The sequence below is a fragment of the Scatophagus argus genome, chromosome 5 (assembly GCF_020382885.2).
Source record: "Scatophagus argus isolate fScaArg1 chromosome 5, fScaArg1.pri, whole genome shotgun sequence".
In the NCBI taxonomy this organism is placed as follows: domain Eukaryota; kingdom Metazoa; phylum Chordata; class Actinopteri; family Scatophagidae; genus Scatophagus; species Scatophagus argus.
The window spans coordinates 5,704,604-5,721,543 of record NC_058497.1 but is presented as its reverse complement, the minus strand read 5'-3'; the positions used below and the strand labels follow the sequence as shown (position 1 = coordinate 5,721,543).

The 16,940-nt window shown below is 41.4% G+C and overlaps 1 protein-coding gene across 2 annotated transcripts in view; it reads right to left on the bottom strand.

Annotated features, from left to right (window-relative positions):
• pik3cb (phosphatidylinositol-4,5-bisphosphate 3-kinase, catalytic subunit beta) overlaps window positions 1-16,940 on the bottom strand; it is a 46,905-nt gene that overhangs the window by 4,539 nt on the left and 25,426 nt on the right. For both annotated transcript variants that reach the window (XM_046388479.1, XM_046388480.1), the window contains 19 exons: window positions 16,571-16,799; window positions 14,396-14,625; window positions 12,301-12,480; window positions 11,101-11,268; window positions 8,617-8,706; window positions 7,503-7,757; window positions 7,268-7,364; window positions 7,019-7,149; window positions 6,628-6,678; window positions 5,609-5,797; window positions 4,847-4,968; window positions 4,498-4,641; window positions 4,303-4,402; window positions 3,984-4,180; window positions 3,766-3,875; window positions 3,480-3,558; window positions 2,048-2,215; window positions 1,774-1,897; window positions 1,546-1,691 (listed from right to left, as the gene is read on the bottom strand). In XM_046388479.1, coding sequence (XP_046244435.1) covers window positions 1,546-1,691; window positions 1,774-1,897; window positions 2,048-2,215; window positions 3,480-3,558; window positions 3,766-3,875; window positions 3,984-4,180; window positions 4,303-4,402; window positions 4,498-4,641; window positions 4,847-4,968; window positions 5,609-5,797; window positions 6,628-6,678; window positions 7,019-7,149; window positions 7,268-7,364; window positions 7,503-7,757; window positions 8,617-8,706; window positions 11,101-11,268; window positions 12,301-12,480; window positions 14,396-14,625; window positions 16,571-16,799 — 2,810 coding nt within the window. The remainder of the gene's footprint in view (window positions 1-1,545; window positions 1,692-1,773; window positions 1,898-2,047; window positions 2,216-3,479; window positions 3,559-3,765; window positions 3,876-3,983; window positions 4,181-4,302; window positions 4,403-4,497; window positions 4,642-4,846; window positions 4,969-5,608; window positions 5,798-6,627; window positions 6,679-7,018; window positions 7,150-7,267; window positions 7,365-7,502; window positions 7,758-8,616; window positions 8,707-11,100; window positions 11,269-12,300; window positions 12,481-14,395; window positions 14,626-16,570; window positions 16,800-16,940) is intronic.

The following is a 16,940-nucleotide window of genomic DNA, read 5'->3' as shown; positions in this document are numbered from 1 at the left end:
CTGTTCTCACAAAATGGTTTGTGTACGTGCTATTCTAACCCGATACACAGCGTACTCTTTCTTGAACCCACACTTACCACATTTGCTGACGTAGCAGTCTGCCACAACTGTACTTCTCTTTTTACAGATAAACAGGAAAGCAGCACACATCACTAACACCCCTCTGTGAAGCTTAGTTGCTGTATAACTAAGCAGATTAAATGTTCATTCTGACTGTTATACATCAATTAAAAATGGAACCATAAGTGATGAGATTTGATGGTCAGAGGCTGCTAGTGATCCAACGCCATCTTAAAATCAGTGTGGCACGGCTTGGGCAATTCTAACAGATCATTGGCTAACATGCTAATGCGATGCTCGAAAACACAAGAGGGTAGCTGTTTCACAGTGAACCTCCACTTCTTGACTCCACATGAGAACATTATATATTTGTTTGGATTATATCTGAACTGTAGTAACTCTGGTTGCAGAAACAGTTGCTGTTGTACAAAACTTGTCTCCACATGTTTACTCTCTTGTGGTGCAGTTAAGAATGTAGGTCATAATAACACAGATTATGGTAACGTGGGTACTTCCACTCTCACAAAATGACTTGCCCACTTGTTCCGGCGCTGGTATCTACATGGTAAACGTGCCACAGCATGTGGAACGCTCTTCAGCCTCAGTAACAGAAACATGTTGTTGTGGTTTTTATATTTGCATACTCGTGATTGTGCTTCAGCGCTGATATATCTGAGCTTAGTCATCTATGTATAATAACTAACAAATGTAGTGTGAAGACTGACAGCAGAATTTTGCATATTTTTAACTTCACTTGTACATTTTGACTTGAGGAAGCTTTTGTACAGATTTGTTTCAAAGGATCCACCTTGCAGAGAAAAAGATTAAAATGCAACAAATATTTAATTTATGGATCCAGAGAGACTTTACTGTAACAGGGCAGGTTTTGATCTCTTAAGCAGGACACCTATCCAGACTTGTAGTACTTATAAGCACCGCTCCTAGAGTGAGCACTTGTTTAAAATCTGTTTTGGCATCAGTAGGGCAGCAGACAAGTGCTGGACTTATATATATGTGTATATCTATCTATCTATATCCAAGTAGATCTATGTATCTATTTCTATATAGATACACACTCTCTCTCTCTATATATAGTGTATTGTATTTTATTTGTATTCTTTACATCTCACATAAAATGTGGAGACACTGTATGTGTCTGAAGCTCATTTTCTTTTTCAGTACAGTTAGATTTAATTTTATCAGAGAACATTTCACCCCAGTGAAACGATACAGTCTTCAGTACCTGACCTTCTACTGCCAGCTGCTGGTGAGAGAGGCTACTGCACTGTCAAACTGTAGTATGATTGTGATGCCAACTGCATTCATGCTTATATCTCATGCCTCTGAAAATCTTTTCTATCCTGTGACAGTCCACCATCATTTCATATTTATGCTCTTTTATCTCAAAAATTATTCTGCACACTGTCCTTCAACAAATAAAAACAACCAGGCTGAATTCTACAGGATAAACTGCGAGGAACAAACCTGCCAAATTTTTCTGTGTATCCCGTCTTGCCCTGCTGTATGACATGGATGAAGTCGTGTGTGAGGATAAAAGGTACACGCTCCCTCTTGATGCCGAATTTGGATTTGAAGTTGCCGAGGATGTGGCCGAAGTCTATGTGGAAGAGCTGACAGACAAGAAGGCCAATCAGTGAAAGCCGTGGAACCAGTAAAACAAGGTGGCTGGGTAAAACAAACAGTCCGTCCTACCTGTCCGGTGCTGCGGACCATGATGTTGTCACTGTGACGGTCTCCGATGCCCAGGACGTAGGTGGCTACACAGTAGCCTGCACATGACAGAGTGAACTCCTCGATGGCTCGATCAAGAGCGTCACTGTCAATACAAAATATACACAGGATACTTGCTGGATTCTCTTCTAAGCAAGCCTTAGTTGTCACTGCCAGCTGCAACACATCCTGTAGCCCAGAGATGCTGGAAATGCAGTTACAGAAAGGTTAACTCAAACAGCACACAGCATCTTACCCAGAATTCCTCTCTTTGAGCCAGTTGAGCAAGGCATCCTTGTTGAAGGCGGCAGCTGCTGCCACATTGCTGCTGGTCAGTTGGATGTTGGCAATTGTGTCTGCTGATGAGACCACCTCAATCAGACCTGCCCGGTCACCTGTTGCTAGGCAACCATATGGTACAATCCTGCACAAAATGTAGAGAGAGAGAAGAAATGCTAATGCTAAATCATAACAAATGTAACACTGTGAACTTAACCACCCCGGACTATTTGTTGGGTAAAAACTTCCACTCTGCAGCCCCCATTGATACGCGCAGAACACAATTTTTTCATCAAACCTTTTCACACTCACAAGAATGAAAGCATTCCCCTGAAACACGACCTAAGCAAGAGCCAAATGTCTGTGTCACATAGAAGCAAAGGTGTGATTGGGTCTTTTCACCAGGCAGGGTAAATGCAACTTTGTGTATGCTGCTGCAGCTCCAGTTCTAGTGTTGTGTATTTATGAGATTAAGACATTAAGCAGTGGGTTATTTGCAAGTCCATTCACATCCCCTCCCCTGGGTGCAATTCCCTCTGTCAGACAGTATACAGTATCATGCTGTTTACACTGAGCTGAAACAGGACAGATGGGAACATTTGGTCAAGAACATATGGTGATTACGTGATGGTGCGCAGACCAGCCAGATGATGATACAGTTTCTTCTTCATTCACTAGAACTTCTTATTTCTTTCCACAAGATGGCAGTAGGTCTTCATTTTGCAGGATGCAGAATAATGTGAATATGGAAAAATCTTCCCCAGGATACTTCTTACTTACTTCTTTGTAATAATTTACTGACACATTGTCCCAAAGGTCTCATCTATTAGACAGCCATGACCTGATTCTCAAAGCAGACTCAGTTTCCAGATTTTATGTGCAGTTTGACAGAGGTTTATTGGACCCCAAAATGCCTACTTATAGGTGTTGAGTTTAAATCAGGGGCTACATGTGGAATCACATCCACCGCATCATAGTGGCTTCAGTGCATTGTCCCTCTCTTCATTCACAATGTCCCATTGCTGGGCTTGAACTCTGAACCCATGTCCTAGTAATCTGAAGCACTGTCCTTCAGCTCAACTGTCAAAACAACCCCCGCCACTGCTCAGCTCCAGATGTGTCAGTGTATGACAAAGTGAAGGGAAAAAAGGGGTTCGTAAAAGTGCGAAAGTGTGGATCTGATTAGTATGTAATGCAGATAGAGTGAGTGTGAGCGTGAGCGTGTGTGCACGTGCATATTGATGTCCAGGGTTGGAGGTCAAACTAGCATGGGGTAATTTAGTGTCTCCCCTCCTCGGCTGCACCCCACCAGAGCTTCCCCTTCCCGACAGAGAGCAGGAACAAACAAGATCTCTCTGTTGCACACATGCACCCCTGCACAGATGTATTTGAGAGCTGGAAAAACTTACCTGAGGTCCAGATTAGCCTCTTTCCACAACCGATCCATTAACCTCAGAATCTGGAGGGTCAACATGTCTTGTCTTAGATCTAGTCAAATGGGGAAGAAAAGATAAATATCTTTTTATTTTCAAAATGAAAAAATGAAATACTGATCAAAAGCAAAAGTTCACTTGAAAGATGGAAAGTGAAAGTGAGTTCAATTTCGCTGTCATCATACCCTTTCACCTCTGCTCCACCCACCATCTTTTCTCTTTCATCCCAAACCTCACTCCCTTCTTCTTTGATTCTGCCTACCATCTCCATTCTTGAAGATGATTCCCAGGGTGTCTCCCCCCAGCAGCTTGTTGTTGTAAACAATCCAGAGCGGCTTCATCTTAGAGTCCATGTACCGACACTTCTCCACACTAAGGGAAGAACAACGGAGGGAAGGAATGATGCATTGTGAAACTGAGGAGGAAAAAGTTCTACCTGATCTGACACTTGGACCTGTGATCAGAATAGCGTTGCCTTACTTGATGCCAGACAGCAGGACATAGGGGTTTAGGGGAGAGTGCAGGTCTGACAGGGTCTCTGAGTAGCCACTCTGCCTCAGACAGGTCATCATGGCCTCCTTGGTCAGCATTGCCTCCTTGGTCTTACTTCGAGCATTCTTGATGGTTCCCAGCTTAATGAGCTCATTCACTGATTTCAACTTACTCAGAGCCTCGACCTGGTATAGAGGGAACATGTTACAGAACAGCTGTTAATGTTGGAACAATATTTCAGAATTTATGTGTGTACATCAGACAAGATCTAAAAGAGACTGCATGAGTGAGTCTATGTGTGACCTACCTGTTTTTTTAGGACCTCAATATGAGGAATGGTGCCTCTGCAATAAGCTTCCAGGATGAGGGCAAACTGGACTGAAACAGCTGGCATGTGGATCTCTGACCTGCAGAGGGCAGTAGATCGGCCACAGTCAGAAGAGAAATGTCTCAATACTCAACAACTTTCTACGTACAGACAGACACTAATGTCCGTAATCACCGTAAGTGCCAGAAGAGGAAGTGTCCTATCTTGCGGTTCTCCTGGGCGCGCTCCAGCAGGAAGTGGGTGAGGGCGCAGTCATAGTAGGGCTCATAACGCAACACCTGCACCAACTGTAGCAAGTACTGTGACAGCTCCTCATTACTGGGGAGGGCAAAGAGGAGAAAAGGACAGAGAGAGAAACATGAAACTCATGCTTTTAGTCATTTATTATAAACTAAAACAGCAAGGAGCAGGGGAATTGTGCTTGATGATGATAGAAGCTCGAATATGAGACAAAAAAACAAAAAACAGAGAATATATGCACATGGATGTCTAACTATATATGCACATGGATGTCTCTGCTTACCTCATATCACGCAGACATCTCACAGCATATTCTCTGACATACTGGTCAGGGTAGTTGAAGTCCAGAAGCTCCAGAGCATCCCTGGGACACAGTTTGGGCCAGATCTGAAGCAGTGCCTGGAGCTGAGACACACACAACACACACATATGATCAGAAACTGACGTTTAATCAGAGTTGCATACAAACAATATGGAGTTCTTGTGTAGCTCTGTGAGTAAAATGTTTCTTTTATCTAAGTTTGATTAACCTTGAGATCCCCCCACATGGCTTGACAATAATTGTGATCATTGATTTCTTTCTGTAAAGACATTTAAGTTAATAAGATGTGAAAACAGTTTATATTTAGATGCACTGATCAACCGCTCCAACCACTCAGGTTGAGGTATTTTTTTATTCTAAGACTGATTCAGTAAAAAATGAGGGCTTTTTTTTTCAATTGAAGATGTGGCTTAAGATGTTATCAAATGTACAACAAAAACACAACTAGTTTGTTTTCAAATACAGATTTATCATTTTAACATTGAACAAAATAAAAGTATGATCATTTTTGCCAAAAGTGTGTCCTCAACCAATAAAAAATAATATATAATAATAATAATTTTATAATAATAAATTTATTATAACAATAATAATATATAAATTCTCAGAGCTGAAATATTCCTACCTAATTATAATATTTCATGACATTTTATGTCGAGGAGACATTTCACTCTCTGGTGTCACCAAATTACAGATTGAAAAGAATGGACGTGTGCTGCTAACCTGGGCCATGTCCTCATGTTTGCTCCACTTGACAGAGAGTAGCAGCTTGGGCAATGACTGAGGAAAATTCTCTCTACAGTCATAGCGTAGTGTCCATATCAAATCCTTCTCGTTTTCACATAGCTGAGAGAGTGCATCACGCTCCATGATCTCCTTCAGCTCTATGTGGAACTTCTTACCCCCACGACCCTGAGAGAAATGACGAGGAAGGAAGAATCGTGGGGTGGGTTGGGGAGTTTGAAAAAGAGAGGATGAAGAAGATGCAGGGGAGGAAAAGAGTAACAATTAACAAAGGAAAACTGGAAGAATAGCCAGGATGTCAAAGGAGCAGAGAAAATGGCAATGAGTTGCAGCAGTGACTGAAAAGAATCACAAGATGGCAGGAGTGTATCAAAGCATGCAACAAGTTCTTAACAACAGCATTAAATGCAGTTCATCACAAACCAAGGACTAACAATAAATTGTTTCTGATTCAAAAGTGACTTACATTGAGTTATGTCAATAATACAAATGTATACTGTCAAACTTTAATTAAAGAGGAATAATATCAGAGGAGCTAAGTAAAGTAAACACTAAACTGTAGTTGGTGCTAAGCTGTGGTCCCCCCCCCCCCAACACACCTTAAAGTGCTGAGTTCTGGCATGCCCTCGACATAACACAGGATTATGTAACCTACTGTAACACGCCCAGGAGTGGGGTTTTGTTTGAGGGGCAGTGAGACAGGAAGATATATATATAAGCAATCTGATTAATCTCTCTAGTTTTGAAGGGTATTGAAATATTTTTGCTGCCACACCAAGTGAAAGTGATAACAATGGGTTTCTAATAAATGTGCCCATATATTAGCAGTGCGTGAGAGGTAAAGACAGAGAGAAATGATGCAGCATGCCTATTTGTTACAAGCCATCTTGAAACAAATAAGTCACTTTATTTTCACCTGGTTTGCCCTTGCACATATTCTGAATGAATACCAGTTTCTAGGCATGTTCACAGTTATATCCCAGTGTACACCAACTCACCATGGATGCGCAGTCACTTGCTCCGGCAATCTCTGCTGCTTTTTCCAGTATCTGCAAAAGAGCACCATATGAGTTAACATGCTCTGATACTGTGCATTAGGCAGGCTGAGCACATGCCGATCCTCTCATGCTAACAGCCACCACTTCATAATAATCACCAGGTACCAACATGATGAGCACTAAGCTGGTGCAATGACAAAGTGGACCGTAGTCAAAAGGCCCCAGAGGTCTAATCTAGTCGTCTAACTTCAGGCATAGTCTGATTCACAGCAGCTTGGATACATTTGTGTCAATAAAGCATGAATTATGTGTTTTGGTGTATTATAAAATAATGGGACATAGGTACATTTCTGTGAGTGGGATTGAGTAAAATGACTGATAACCATCTGACCTTGTCAAAGGGAGGGAAGACAATGGGGTGTGATGAGTACTCTGGGAAGTGGATGTGCAGTGCTGTAGCGTTCTCAGTGTACGGGTTGGTCTGAACAGTTCCTATGGGGTTCAGCATCTCTTCAAGTTCATCTGGATGAGTGACAGATACACAGCAAATGACACGCATGTACTGCATCACTGGAGACGCTTCTTTAATCCCATGTAACTGCATTTAGTGCATATATAAAGTAAGCATGTATGTGTGTACCAGGAAAGGAAGACCAACAGTGCAGGATGATATCTCCAGTCTTCAGTTGGCCTTTGTAGTCAAACACCATGGTGTTGACCCAAGCTATGGGGTAGTGCTGGATCACATGGACAGAAATACAATTACAACAATACAACAATACAATTTTAGTTAACAGTATAAAGACAGTGTACTTATGTTACTTTTTCTGTCTTCATTTGATCCACTGCAAACAGTACACAAGCCTGTTTCTTACCACTTTCCCTGCTTTGCGGATGGTCTGGTACTTGTTTATGTGGGCATTTTTGGTGGATTTTTGCTTCTTGACCTTGTCCATGACAGCATATATGGCAAAGCAGAGGCGGGTCATACGTGGCAGGTCACAGACGGGGAGGTCAAACTCCAGCGTGTTATCTTTCCACGTGTGTTCTGAGCGTCCGCTGCTCTCGCTGCTCACTGCTGGCTTGCACAGCAGCTCTGTACCGTGGAAGAGTCCTGCCCTCACCTGGACCTGCGTGGGAGGGAGGAGTTGGCATGTAGAGGGGCAACAATGGTGTCATGCTTGTCTTTTGTTTAATTTGATATATTAAATAATGTATATTGTCATGTTAATGTATCTCAAACAATATATCATTATACATTATATATTTACAAGACAGCCATCTTCAACTTTTCCAGCTGCTAACCTTTATTAAGAAATAAGCTTGGGTCCATAATTAAAGGACAAGTCTGACTTCATATTTACAACACAAGGAAAAAAAACAAAACAAAACCAACAGTGCATTACTCCATCTCTTAATAAGGTCTGACAGGCCTGTCTGGCCTTCAGCCCTAAACACATTCATAGCAAACATTACTCAAAGAGGAGTTAATGGTGCCTTTGTTGGAGACTATTAATCCACATTTGGTGCTCTAGTGAGCATTTCTGGCAGCAGAATAGTGTTTGTGGGATCACCTTTAAATAAACAACAGTGTGTGTGTGTGTGTGTTCATGATAATGAAGGAACAGTGTGACTCACTGATGTTATTTATAATAGTTTCTGAGGAACAATGAAGCTCTATGACACAGTTGAGTAATAAACTGAAAATCAGGCTCTTCCAGCACGATGATATTTGCTAGTCAGATGATGGAATGACCATGAAATGAATTGAAGGTATTAAAAAAAAATGAACGTCACCAATAATCAGAAGTATTTGACAGTGGTTTTACACTCAAGCCAATGCGGTTATTAAAAACCTTTCAGGACATCTTAGCATTACCCAGCTGACTGTGTGTCACTACTGTACATTACACGGCACTGCTGTGTGTTCAGGTTTTGGGGGTGCAGTGACATATTAACAGAAACATGTTTTATGGATGTGGAGTTTACCTTGGCAGTCTCCTCTGCGTTCACCTTGCTGCCTTTCACAAGGACTATCCTGAATGGGCTAGACACGTCCCACACACACGTCTGTACTTGCTGCACAGGGAAAGTGAGGGGAGAAAGAGACTTGTGACGAGTGAGCAGTATTAGCATTACGTACTACTGGACTCCCTCACCCTACTTCTTTACACCCACACACGCACACACACATACACACAGAACACAAACAATGTGGGAGGTCAGTCAGGTCATTCTGATGTCAAGCCAAGTTGATTTGCGAGGGTCAGCAGGAAAAACAGCATCACATGACACCTAGAGTCTATGAACATAACTAACTTGCACACTTCCTGCTGTTTGTGGCCTCTGTCTTTGTGTGTCTTTGTGTGTTGATGTGTTTAACTGTTTGTGTAAGTGTGATGGTGCAGTTTGCTTCTCTTCAGATAAGAGACTACATTCATGTCAGCCTCTACTATTACAGGCAGAAACAAGACCTCCATTTACATGTAGCATCACACCCATCCCTCTGCGCTCCTCTGTTGCTTTGTTTTGCACAAATTATCAGTCAGGCTTTCAACCATACAACAGCAAATCATCCCACGACAGGTCAGACTTTACTTTACTTTCAAAGTAAAGCTCATTTCCTGACACAGACAACCATGCTACTATGTGAAAGTTATTACCGTCTGATAAGAATCTCTGTCTGCTTCAGTGTATAGAACTTAAAGCAGTTACAAAGTACGTAATAAAAGAGCAAAACAACCAACAAATCACTGACAAATACACAAAATAGGTGACCCAGTCTCCTCAAACAGTTCATTGTGTGGTTCGAGAATCATAACAGCAGGGGCACTTTCATCTAAACACAAATCGTGGACCAAAATCAGAGGATCTCAGAAACAAAAAACAGAAAGTTGGAGATATAACATAGAATGAGGCCCATGGGTAGTCACTGCAGGGATACCAGAATTAATATCACATGATCTTGTTCCTTAATTCCAGTTGATCCACAGGCAGATGAGGAAACAGAAATGTTTACCAGAAAAGGCAGGGTGTCACAGTAGCTTAGTCAGATCGAAGGCTTGATTAACAGTTTCTTGCTTTGGTTTGGAGAGTAAAAGGTGTAGTCTGAAGTATTTATGTGTTGATGAAAAGGCTGAGCAAAAGAGATTATGGAAAGGGAAAGAAGACCAAGTTTAGAGCTGAAACAATTAGTACGTGAATTAATTAGTCCATCAAAAGATACGTCATTGAACAACTCTGATGATCAATTAATTTAAGTCAAAAGTGCCAAAAATTCTCTCTCCCCATGTTTCCTATACCTGTAACATGAAGGAAAAGGACAATATTTCCATTTATCCAGGGTTTCATGGAGTAAGCAAGTGCCTATTTTTATGCCTATAGAGAACCACCTCACCTAAAATTCAACATCTCTGGATATTTTCATCTTTGCTCGTCAGCCCCAGCTACCACATTTTACAGAAGGCCTGAATTTATCATAAATCATGATTGTGACACTTTGTAATTCCTTGTCAAGTGAGTGTACACGTACTCATCAAAAAATGTGGAAGTAAAATGGGTGGCTGTGCTTACTGCAAACAGTTTAATTAGAAGACGGTAACACTAAGAACAAGTTATGAAATGACTGTTCCCACACTCTTATGATTAAATAAGATAAATATAATGCAGTGAAGTTTCACATGATGATTTTCACCTGTTATCACCACATATCACCACGCATCGACTTTCAGCATGGCATCAGGCAAATAAAACCCCAGACTCAATAACAAAGGCTAATTAAATTCAACCTGACATTTAAACTGTGGATGCACACATCCAGGAGTGATGTCACTATGCACCTGGTGGCAGCAGCAGCGAGGAGCCAGCGATGTTTTGCACCAACGTGGCGAATGCTGGCAGGGCAGGGCAATGCAGGTTTACGTCGTCACACTCAGAACACCAGTTCATAAAAGACAGGTGGCAGCTGCCAAGTACATGTTTACTTAGTAAACCTCCACACCTGCCTTGTTTAAACCAGGAGAATCAAGCTGTGGAGCTTCTACTAGACATTGTTACATAAGTTATTGAGTTGTGTACTTGTGTATAATCCAAAATGCTTCAAACAATGTCCAAACTCTGAGAAATCAGAAATTTTATGCAAGGTAACAGTGTTTAACTTGTTACCCGTTGACAAAACTTCCAGGAGTCAGAGTAGTAGGAAGCTGGCAAACGAGACTTAATGTAACATGAATAAAACATTAAAACGTCACTTCATCTGTCAACATTACTGCCTGAGTCATGTCAGGCAGATTTTCATCAGCAATGGTGGTTGTTAAGCGATGACAACTCCCATCATCCCACACTACCTAGGTCTTTTATTCTCAGTTGACTTGCATATGTGGTTGTTAGTGAAGTACCTCATTATGTTCCTATGAAAACAACAGGAGATTTTGAACAGATAAATGCAACAGCCACACGTGTTACTGGACTAACCGTAGGCACCCTTCGCTTGGGAGGTAGCGGCAAAGGTGGGTTGGATGACTTGCGGCTAACCACAGCACCGATGACACAGATTTCCTTGTCGAACATGGCCTTGATGGTGCTGGTGTGGACCAGGGTGAGGTGAGGAGGCTCTTTAGCTTGCATGCATGTGCGAATGTACTGCAGACAAGACAGGACAGGAAATCTGTTGAGTTATGTGCATATCTAAGCTGTCCCTAACACAAAATAGCTAGATCCTTTTTTTTATTGTGCTGTATGAAAAAAGTGCGCTTGCAGAAGCATGTCTATATTAGAAATGAAAGTGGAACTGCTATTCAGAAACCGATGAGGCAAACGGGAAACAGAAAAGAAACAAATCCATGACAAGTAACATACAAGGTTTGTCAGCAGATTTGATTAAATTAACATGCAAGGGTGCACACAGACAGAAACTGTCATATATAACTTGTGGCTTGAGACACAAACACATTTAACCACTGAAGCTTCAAAACCCTGCCTTAATGGTACAATTGTTCAACACAACAATGTTTGTTTAGCTTGACTCATAACACAATGCTAATGCTAACCTGATATGACCATGATTTGCACATCTCTCTGGTTACAACAGTCACTTGGAAGCATGCTAATGTATGCTTTACCTGCTTTGACCCATCCATCATACTGCACTTCCTGAAGATAACTGCAATTACATAGCTTTTTACGCTCAGTGACTGCTTTGTAAAATGCCCTCCTCTAAAATGATTACAACAGCTCTTTCCATCTACAACTGAAAACCAGCCAGATGACTAATTTTTGATTAACGTGCATGGTTCTGAAATTTAAATTCATCTGTAAATAAATCTGCAGTTTATAGTCACAGAGAAGGATGGGATGACTGTACACACAGTTTTCTAACTCCAGCTACAATGACTTAAACATCAAGTACATAAGTGAGAGAATCTTGCATGAATTGACTGAGGGTTGTTCTTGTATGTGCTCTGTGCACACACACCCAAAAAGTCAGTTGGGTGAATCTTTTCTGAAACAGTTGAAACAAGACACACATAAACATGCATACTGTAAACACACAATCCAGCATTTGCACCGCTACTAAAAATATTGCTGTTGAGCCACCAGCTGCACAGTTCAAGCAGTTTCATTTTAGTTTACATCAAAATTTTTCCCAGTCTGACACCTGACTGAGTTACTGACCTTGTACTGAATCAGCGGGTGGTCTCCACAGAGAAACTCCAGGCACTGGCTGACCCTCAGTACATACTGACCCCTCCACGCTTCCTCCTCGGGACCATGGGTGGTAAGCCATTTCCTCACGGCTAACTCCATCAGCTCAGCAGGAGTGTAGGATGATGGCACCTTCAGACTGGCTGAATCCTGCAGGACAAGACAGGACAACAGAGACAGAGGGATTGGTTTAGATAGAGGAGAGAATAAGAGATTGACGGCCATAAAGAGACAGAGTTTAACACACAATCCCATACAGACAAGCCACTCATACAGCTCAATAAAAGCATCTCTGAATTTTCACATGCGCAAGCAACACACACACACTCTCTCACAGGGTTCATATACAAGTGATCACTGTTTGTAGCTGCATGAACACTGCGGCAGATATACATGTGAGTAGTCCACACATTGCTACCGCAAAACTGAGGCTCACTGCGTCGTCCTATTTATAGCACAGCGCTGACCTGATACCTGAGATAGAATTATAATTTCCTGGAGGTTTAATAAAAATGCCATCCATTAATAATTAACATCCAAAAATGGCCATGGCTACATTGCGCTGGAACTGCACAACCAACAGCACTGAGCTATCTTACTTCAACATCTGACAACATTTCATTAAACTGTTAAAAGTTGAAGAAAGATAAGATTTGCAGTCGGAAGCCCCTAGCATCTTAATGATATCACTAAAGGTTCACACTGAACCTTGGTCATATTCACTTGAGAACACTAAACCACACTACCAGACTTCCTGTCTATAATGTGGCTTATTGTGTATGACCTCCCAAATAAGACTTCCTGCCAGTGTCCACCTGAGCGCAGTAGCACAGATGGCCTGCCTTTGTGTGCGTGCATATGTGTGTCTGTGATGCTGATCAAAGCTGATACACATAGGTCTGGAGGGACCTGACCACCTGTTTTTTTTATTAAAAAAAAATCATTGTTTCTATAACAGAGGCAGAGAGAACAACACAGGCAGAGACAAAGATGGATGGAGGGAGAGATTAGAGGAGAAGATGGAGAAGGAGGCTCACTTTAATCAGGGTTGCTGTCCCTTGAGCTGCCATGCTAATGTACGAGCCTGTCCTGGAGGATGGCATAATTTCACTGATGGTTTTGACCCACTTAGTGTCGTCACATGACTTAATAGTTGGGCTCAGTCACGTGACAAATATGGAGCTGTCAACTGTGAGTGGAAAAAAAGGCTCAGCGACAGTGCATGTGCTTGCGCTGGTGGAGTCACATGGCTACTTTTGCTACTCAAACAAGGTTGTTTTGTCTGCTGTAGCTGTTCAGTAAGTCACACTGTTATTCTGAGCTCATTATGTATGCAATGTTGTACAGAAAAACAGAAAAGTGATGACATGGATGCAGACAGTACAACCCTGAGCGCTTTTAGATTTAACGATATTCTCTGCCATTAAATGAAAATGCTTCTAATTCAAAATTTCCAACACTACTGCAATGAATAACAAAATGAAGGAATGAAAAGGAAAAAAATATTCCAGTGTCCTGTACTATAAGGCTCTAGATGGCCTTTGCAATCCACAACATCCACAACACAAGGAGCCAACCTGGGCTAATATTAAAACTAACCAACATTCCACATCAACTAAAATAATGATACTTTACATCAGCTATAAGTTCCAAGGGAATTTTACAACTACATGACTGCTCCAACTATGGATTTCAATATTATTGCTGGATGATTATCAAAAGTGGAGACTGGGCTTCACTAATGAGTTTGTTTTGGAGGATTTTCTGTGCAGGCTTCCACTAGAGTCCAACTTCACTCTGAAGGAATCCAAGGACAAACGTATGATGCAATTAAAGGCAAGAAAATGTATGCACGTTTTATGAATTAATAAAAAATAAGGATGAACTTTGAACAGTTTATACTGTGAATGGAAGTGATTTTCACGTTGTTGTCTGTTGTCATCCATTTGTCATTTTCAATCTATATCTTATACCTAAATAATCCGCATATACAATCTTGTTCCGCACTCACTGGACTACCGTTAAAACTCTTCAGCATTTACAGTACTGGACTGCAGACTCTTACTGGAGACTGGTTGAAGTGAATAATGACTTTCAGGTCGGCCAGCCGGTCATTGAGCCCATCAGTGATGGCCATTCCTGCGGTGGGCTCCAGCTGCGGGGAGAAGCAGGCCTGCAGCCACTCCATGCATGACATCATCTGGACTCTTTGCATCCTTTCTTCGCTCATACGTAACATCTTACTGCGAAAGTCCTTCACTTCCTGGTCATTTATGGCATCAAGTTCATGGAGACCTAGAGGTGGGATGGAAAGCAAACCATTAAGATCATAGTTATACAGTAGAACAAATTATAATTAACAGACTGACTAGATTATAGTAACATTTTGTAAGAATATATCTAATAATATGCCTTGAGAAGAAATTGTCATGTTATGAGAATCAAATAAAATAATATCTCATGAACTAGGTAAGGACCTTAATCATTCAGTGTTTTTTCTTTTTTACGTGAACTATGCATGAAGCTTGCGAGGTTCAAAGTACGAAGCTGTATATATTAGGGTAACATGCTTTAACTTTCATTAAAAATACACAAACACCTGTGCAACACTTCATGCCAGGCATATGTACCTAGTAGTACTGAATGTGTAAAAACAAACAGCAGACTCTTATGGGATTAAAGCAGAGTCTCTTAATATTCACACTTGTGCAAAATGCCAGAGGTACGAGCTGCCGTTTGGCTGATCACACTTTATCTCTCTGCTCCCTGGTGAGCTTTGGTCTTTGTGTTTTTATCAAAGGGTGCTACACAATACCTTCTTGGTAATGAAAACAACATGTTGACATTTAAAGCCATTTAACATTCATATGACCCTCAGCATTCTAAGAAAGGCTGGATCACATTAGCTGCATTGTGTGAGCAGGTTTGTGTAACTGTTTTCTGCAGTGGGGAAAAAAACATGGTTGGTTGTGTGAATGTTTAATAGTTTGTTACTGTGCGCTGCACAAGCTTAGGTATGTATGTGTGGCTCTATCCAGACATGCCTGTGGGGTTCCTTTGGAAAACACCACTTTAGTCTGACAAAAGCCTTTAAAAGATCATGTCAGACCAAAGTGGAGCCAGGAAGGGAGAATATCAATATCGCCCGAGTCTCTTTCAATTAGACTCAGAGCCCCTTCTCTCACTTGTCAGTGCCTCTCGCTCTCTCTCTCTCTCTCTCTCTCTCTCTAAAGACATCTGCTGTGACCTGAGGACTTCCATCCTGGATATTTCAGTCAGAAGTGGGCTGAAAGTATGCATCTCGGTGCAACTTCACTTGTTACTGAAAAAGAGGAAATAGTTGGTTCTTTGCAACTGTGTATTTTTAAATAAGTTTTTTTAAGTAATTGTTTGGCCCTGCACGACTACATCAAATGAAAATGAATCTAATGTGCATGCATGTACGTGTCACACTCCACGCAAGTATATCTATTAGAGCTGCAACAAACAATTATTTTCATTATTGACTGATCTGCCAATTTTTTTTTGATTAATAAAGTCATTGCTTTGTTTTTGAAAAGGCAGAAATTTCCCACAGTTTTCCAATGGAGATGTCTGAAATCAAAGAAATTTTGTTTACTGTCATATATGATGAATCAAAGCAACAATCTTCACATTTGAGAAGCCAGACTTAACCAATGTAGTAGCTACAGTATTGCTGGGATATATGGCATAGATATGAGTCTAACTTTAAGGTATTTTGGATCAAGTAAGAAAGTCTTTCTTTCTTCTTATGGATTAATAAATATTCTGTCAAAAGATGTTTAATCACCTCAGAGAACCACCCTTGTCTGCAGTAGTGACTGAACCCATCTGCTCGTCTAAAAGATCTAATCTTCACCACAGATGATACAAAGTGACAGGTGATGGGAGACATGTCAGGAACATGTCCAGTCAGTCATCACGCTTCTCTATCAGACAGCACGATCACTGATAGGAACCAGCTGCAGATGGGCCTCGGCTGGGGTGAATGTGCTGAGTAGGAGAGCTTTTTAGCATACTGGAGGAGGTGCTTAATTCTTCTTGTGTGTGGGGAAAGATTTACTGTTCCACTTACCAACTCTAAGTGCTTTTCTTTACTGGGTATGTCAAACAAGGACAGTAAGCAAATAAATCAGTGACAGAGTAATGTGTGTGAGAGCTTACATGAGAATAGGCCACTTGAACTTGAGGAAAAGTCTTGGAAGTGATGCTGTCTTACCCTTGCCAATGAGCACGCCGATTTTGGAGTCCAGCAGGCGCTCTGCTCGACCACAGTTGCGTGTCACCAGCTTGAGGACCGGCAGGAAAGGGCGGACGTCACACAGCCTGCGAGTTTCATCCTCTAGTTCTTCGTGCACAGCCGCCTGGTTGACACACTCGAACATGTGGCTCTCCATCTCGCCCAGAGCGGAAAAAAGTGGAAACGACTGAGCCTGCTTCCATAAGAGCTGGATGGGAGAAGAAGAATCCAGGTTTAACAAAAGTGCTTGTGCAATACAAAACCACTGAAATGTTTCTATCATCTCCATTAAACTCAATTAAATAAATCCTACTTAGCCAGAACAGAATGGCTTGATCAAAGCCAGAAA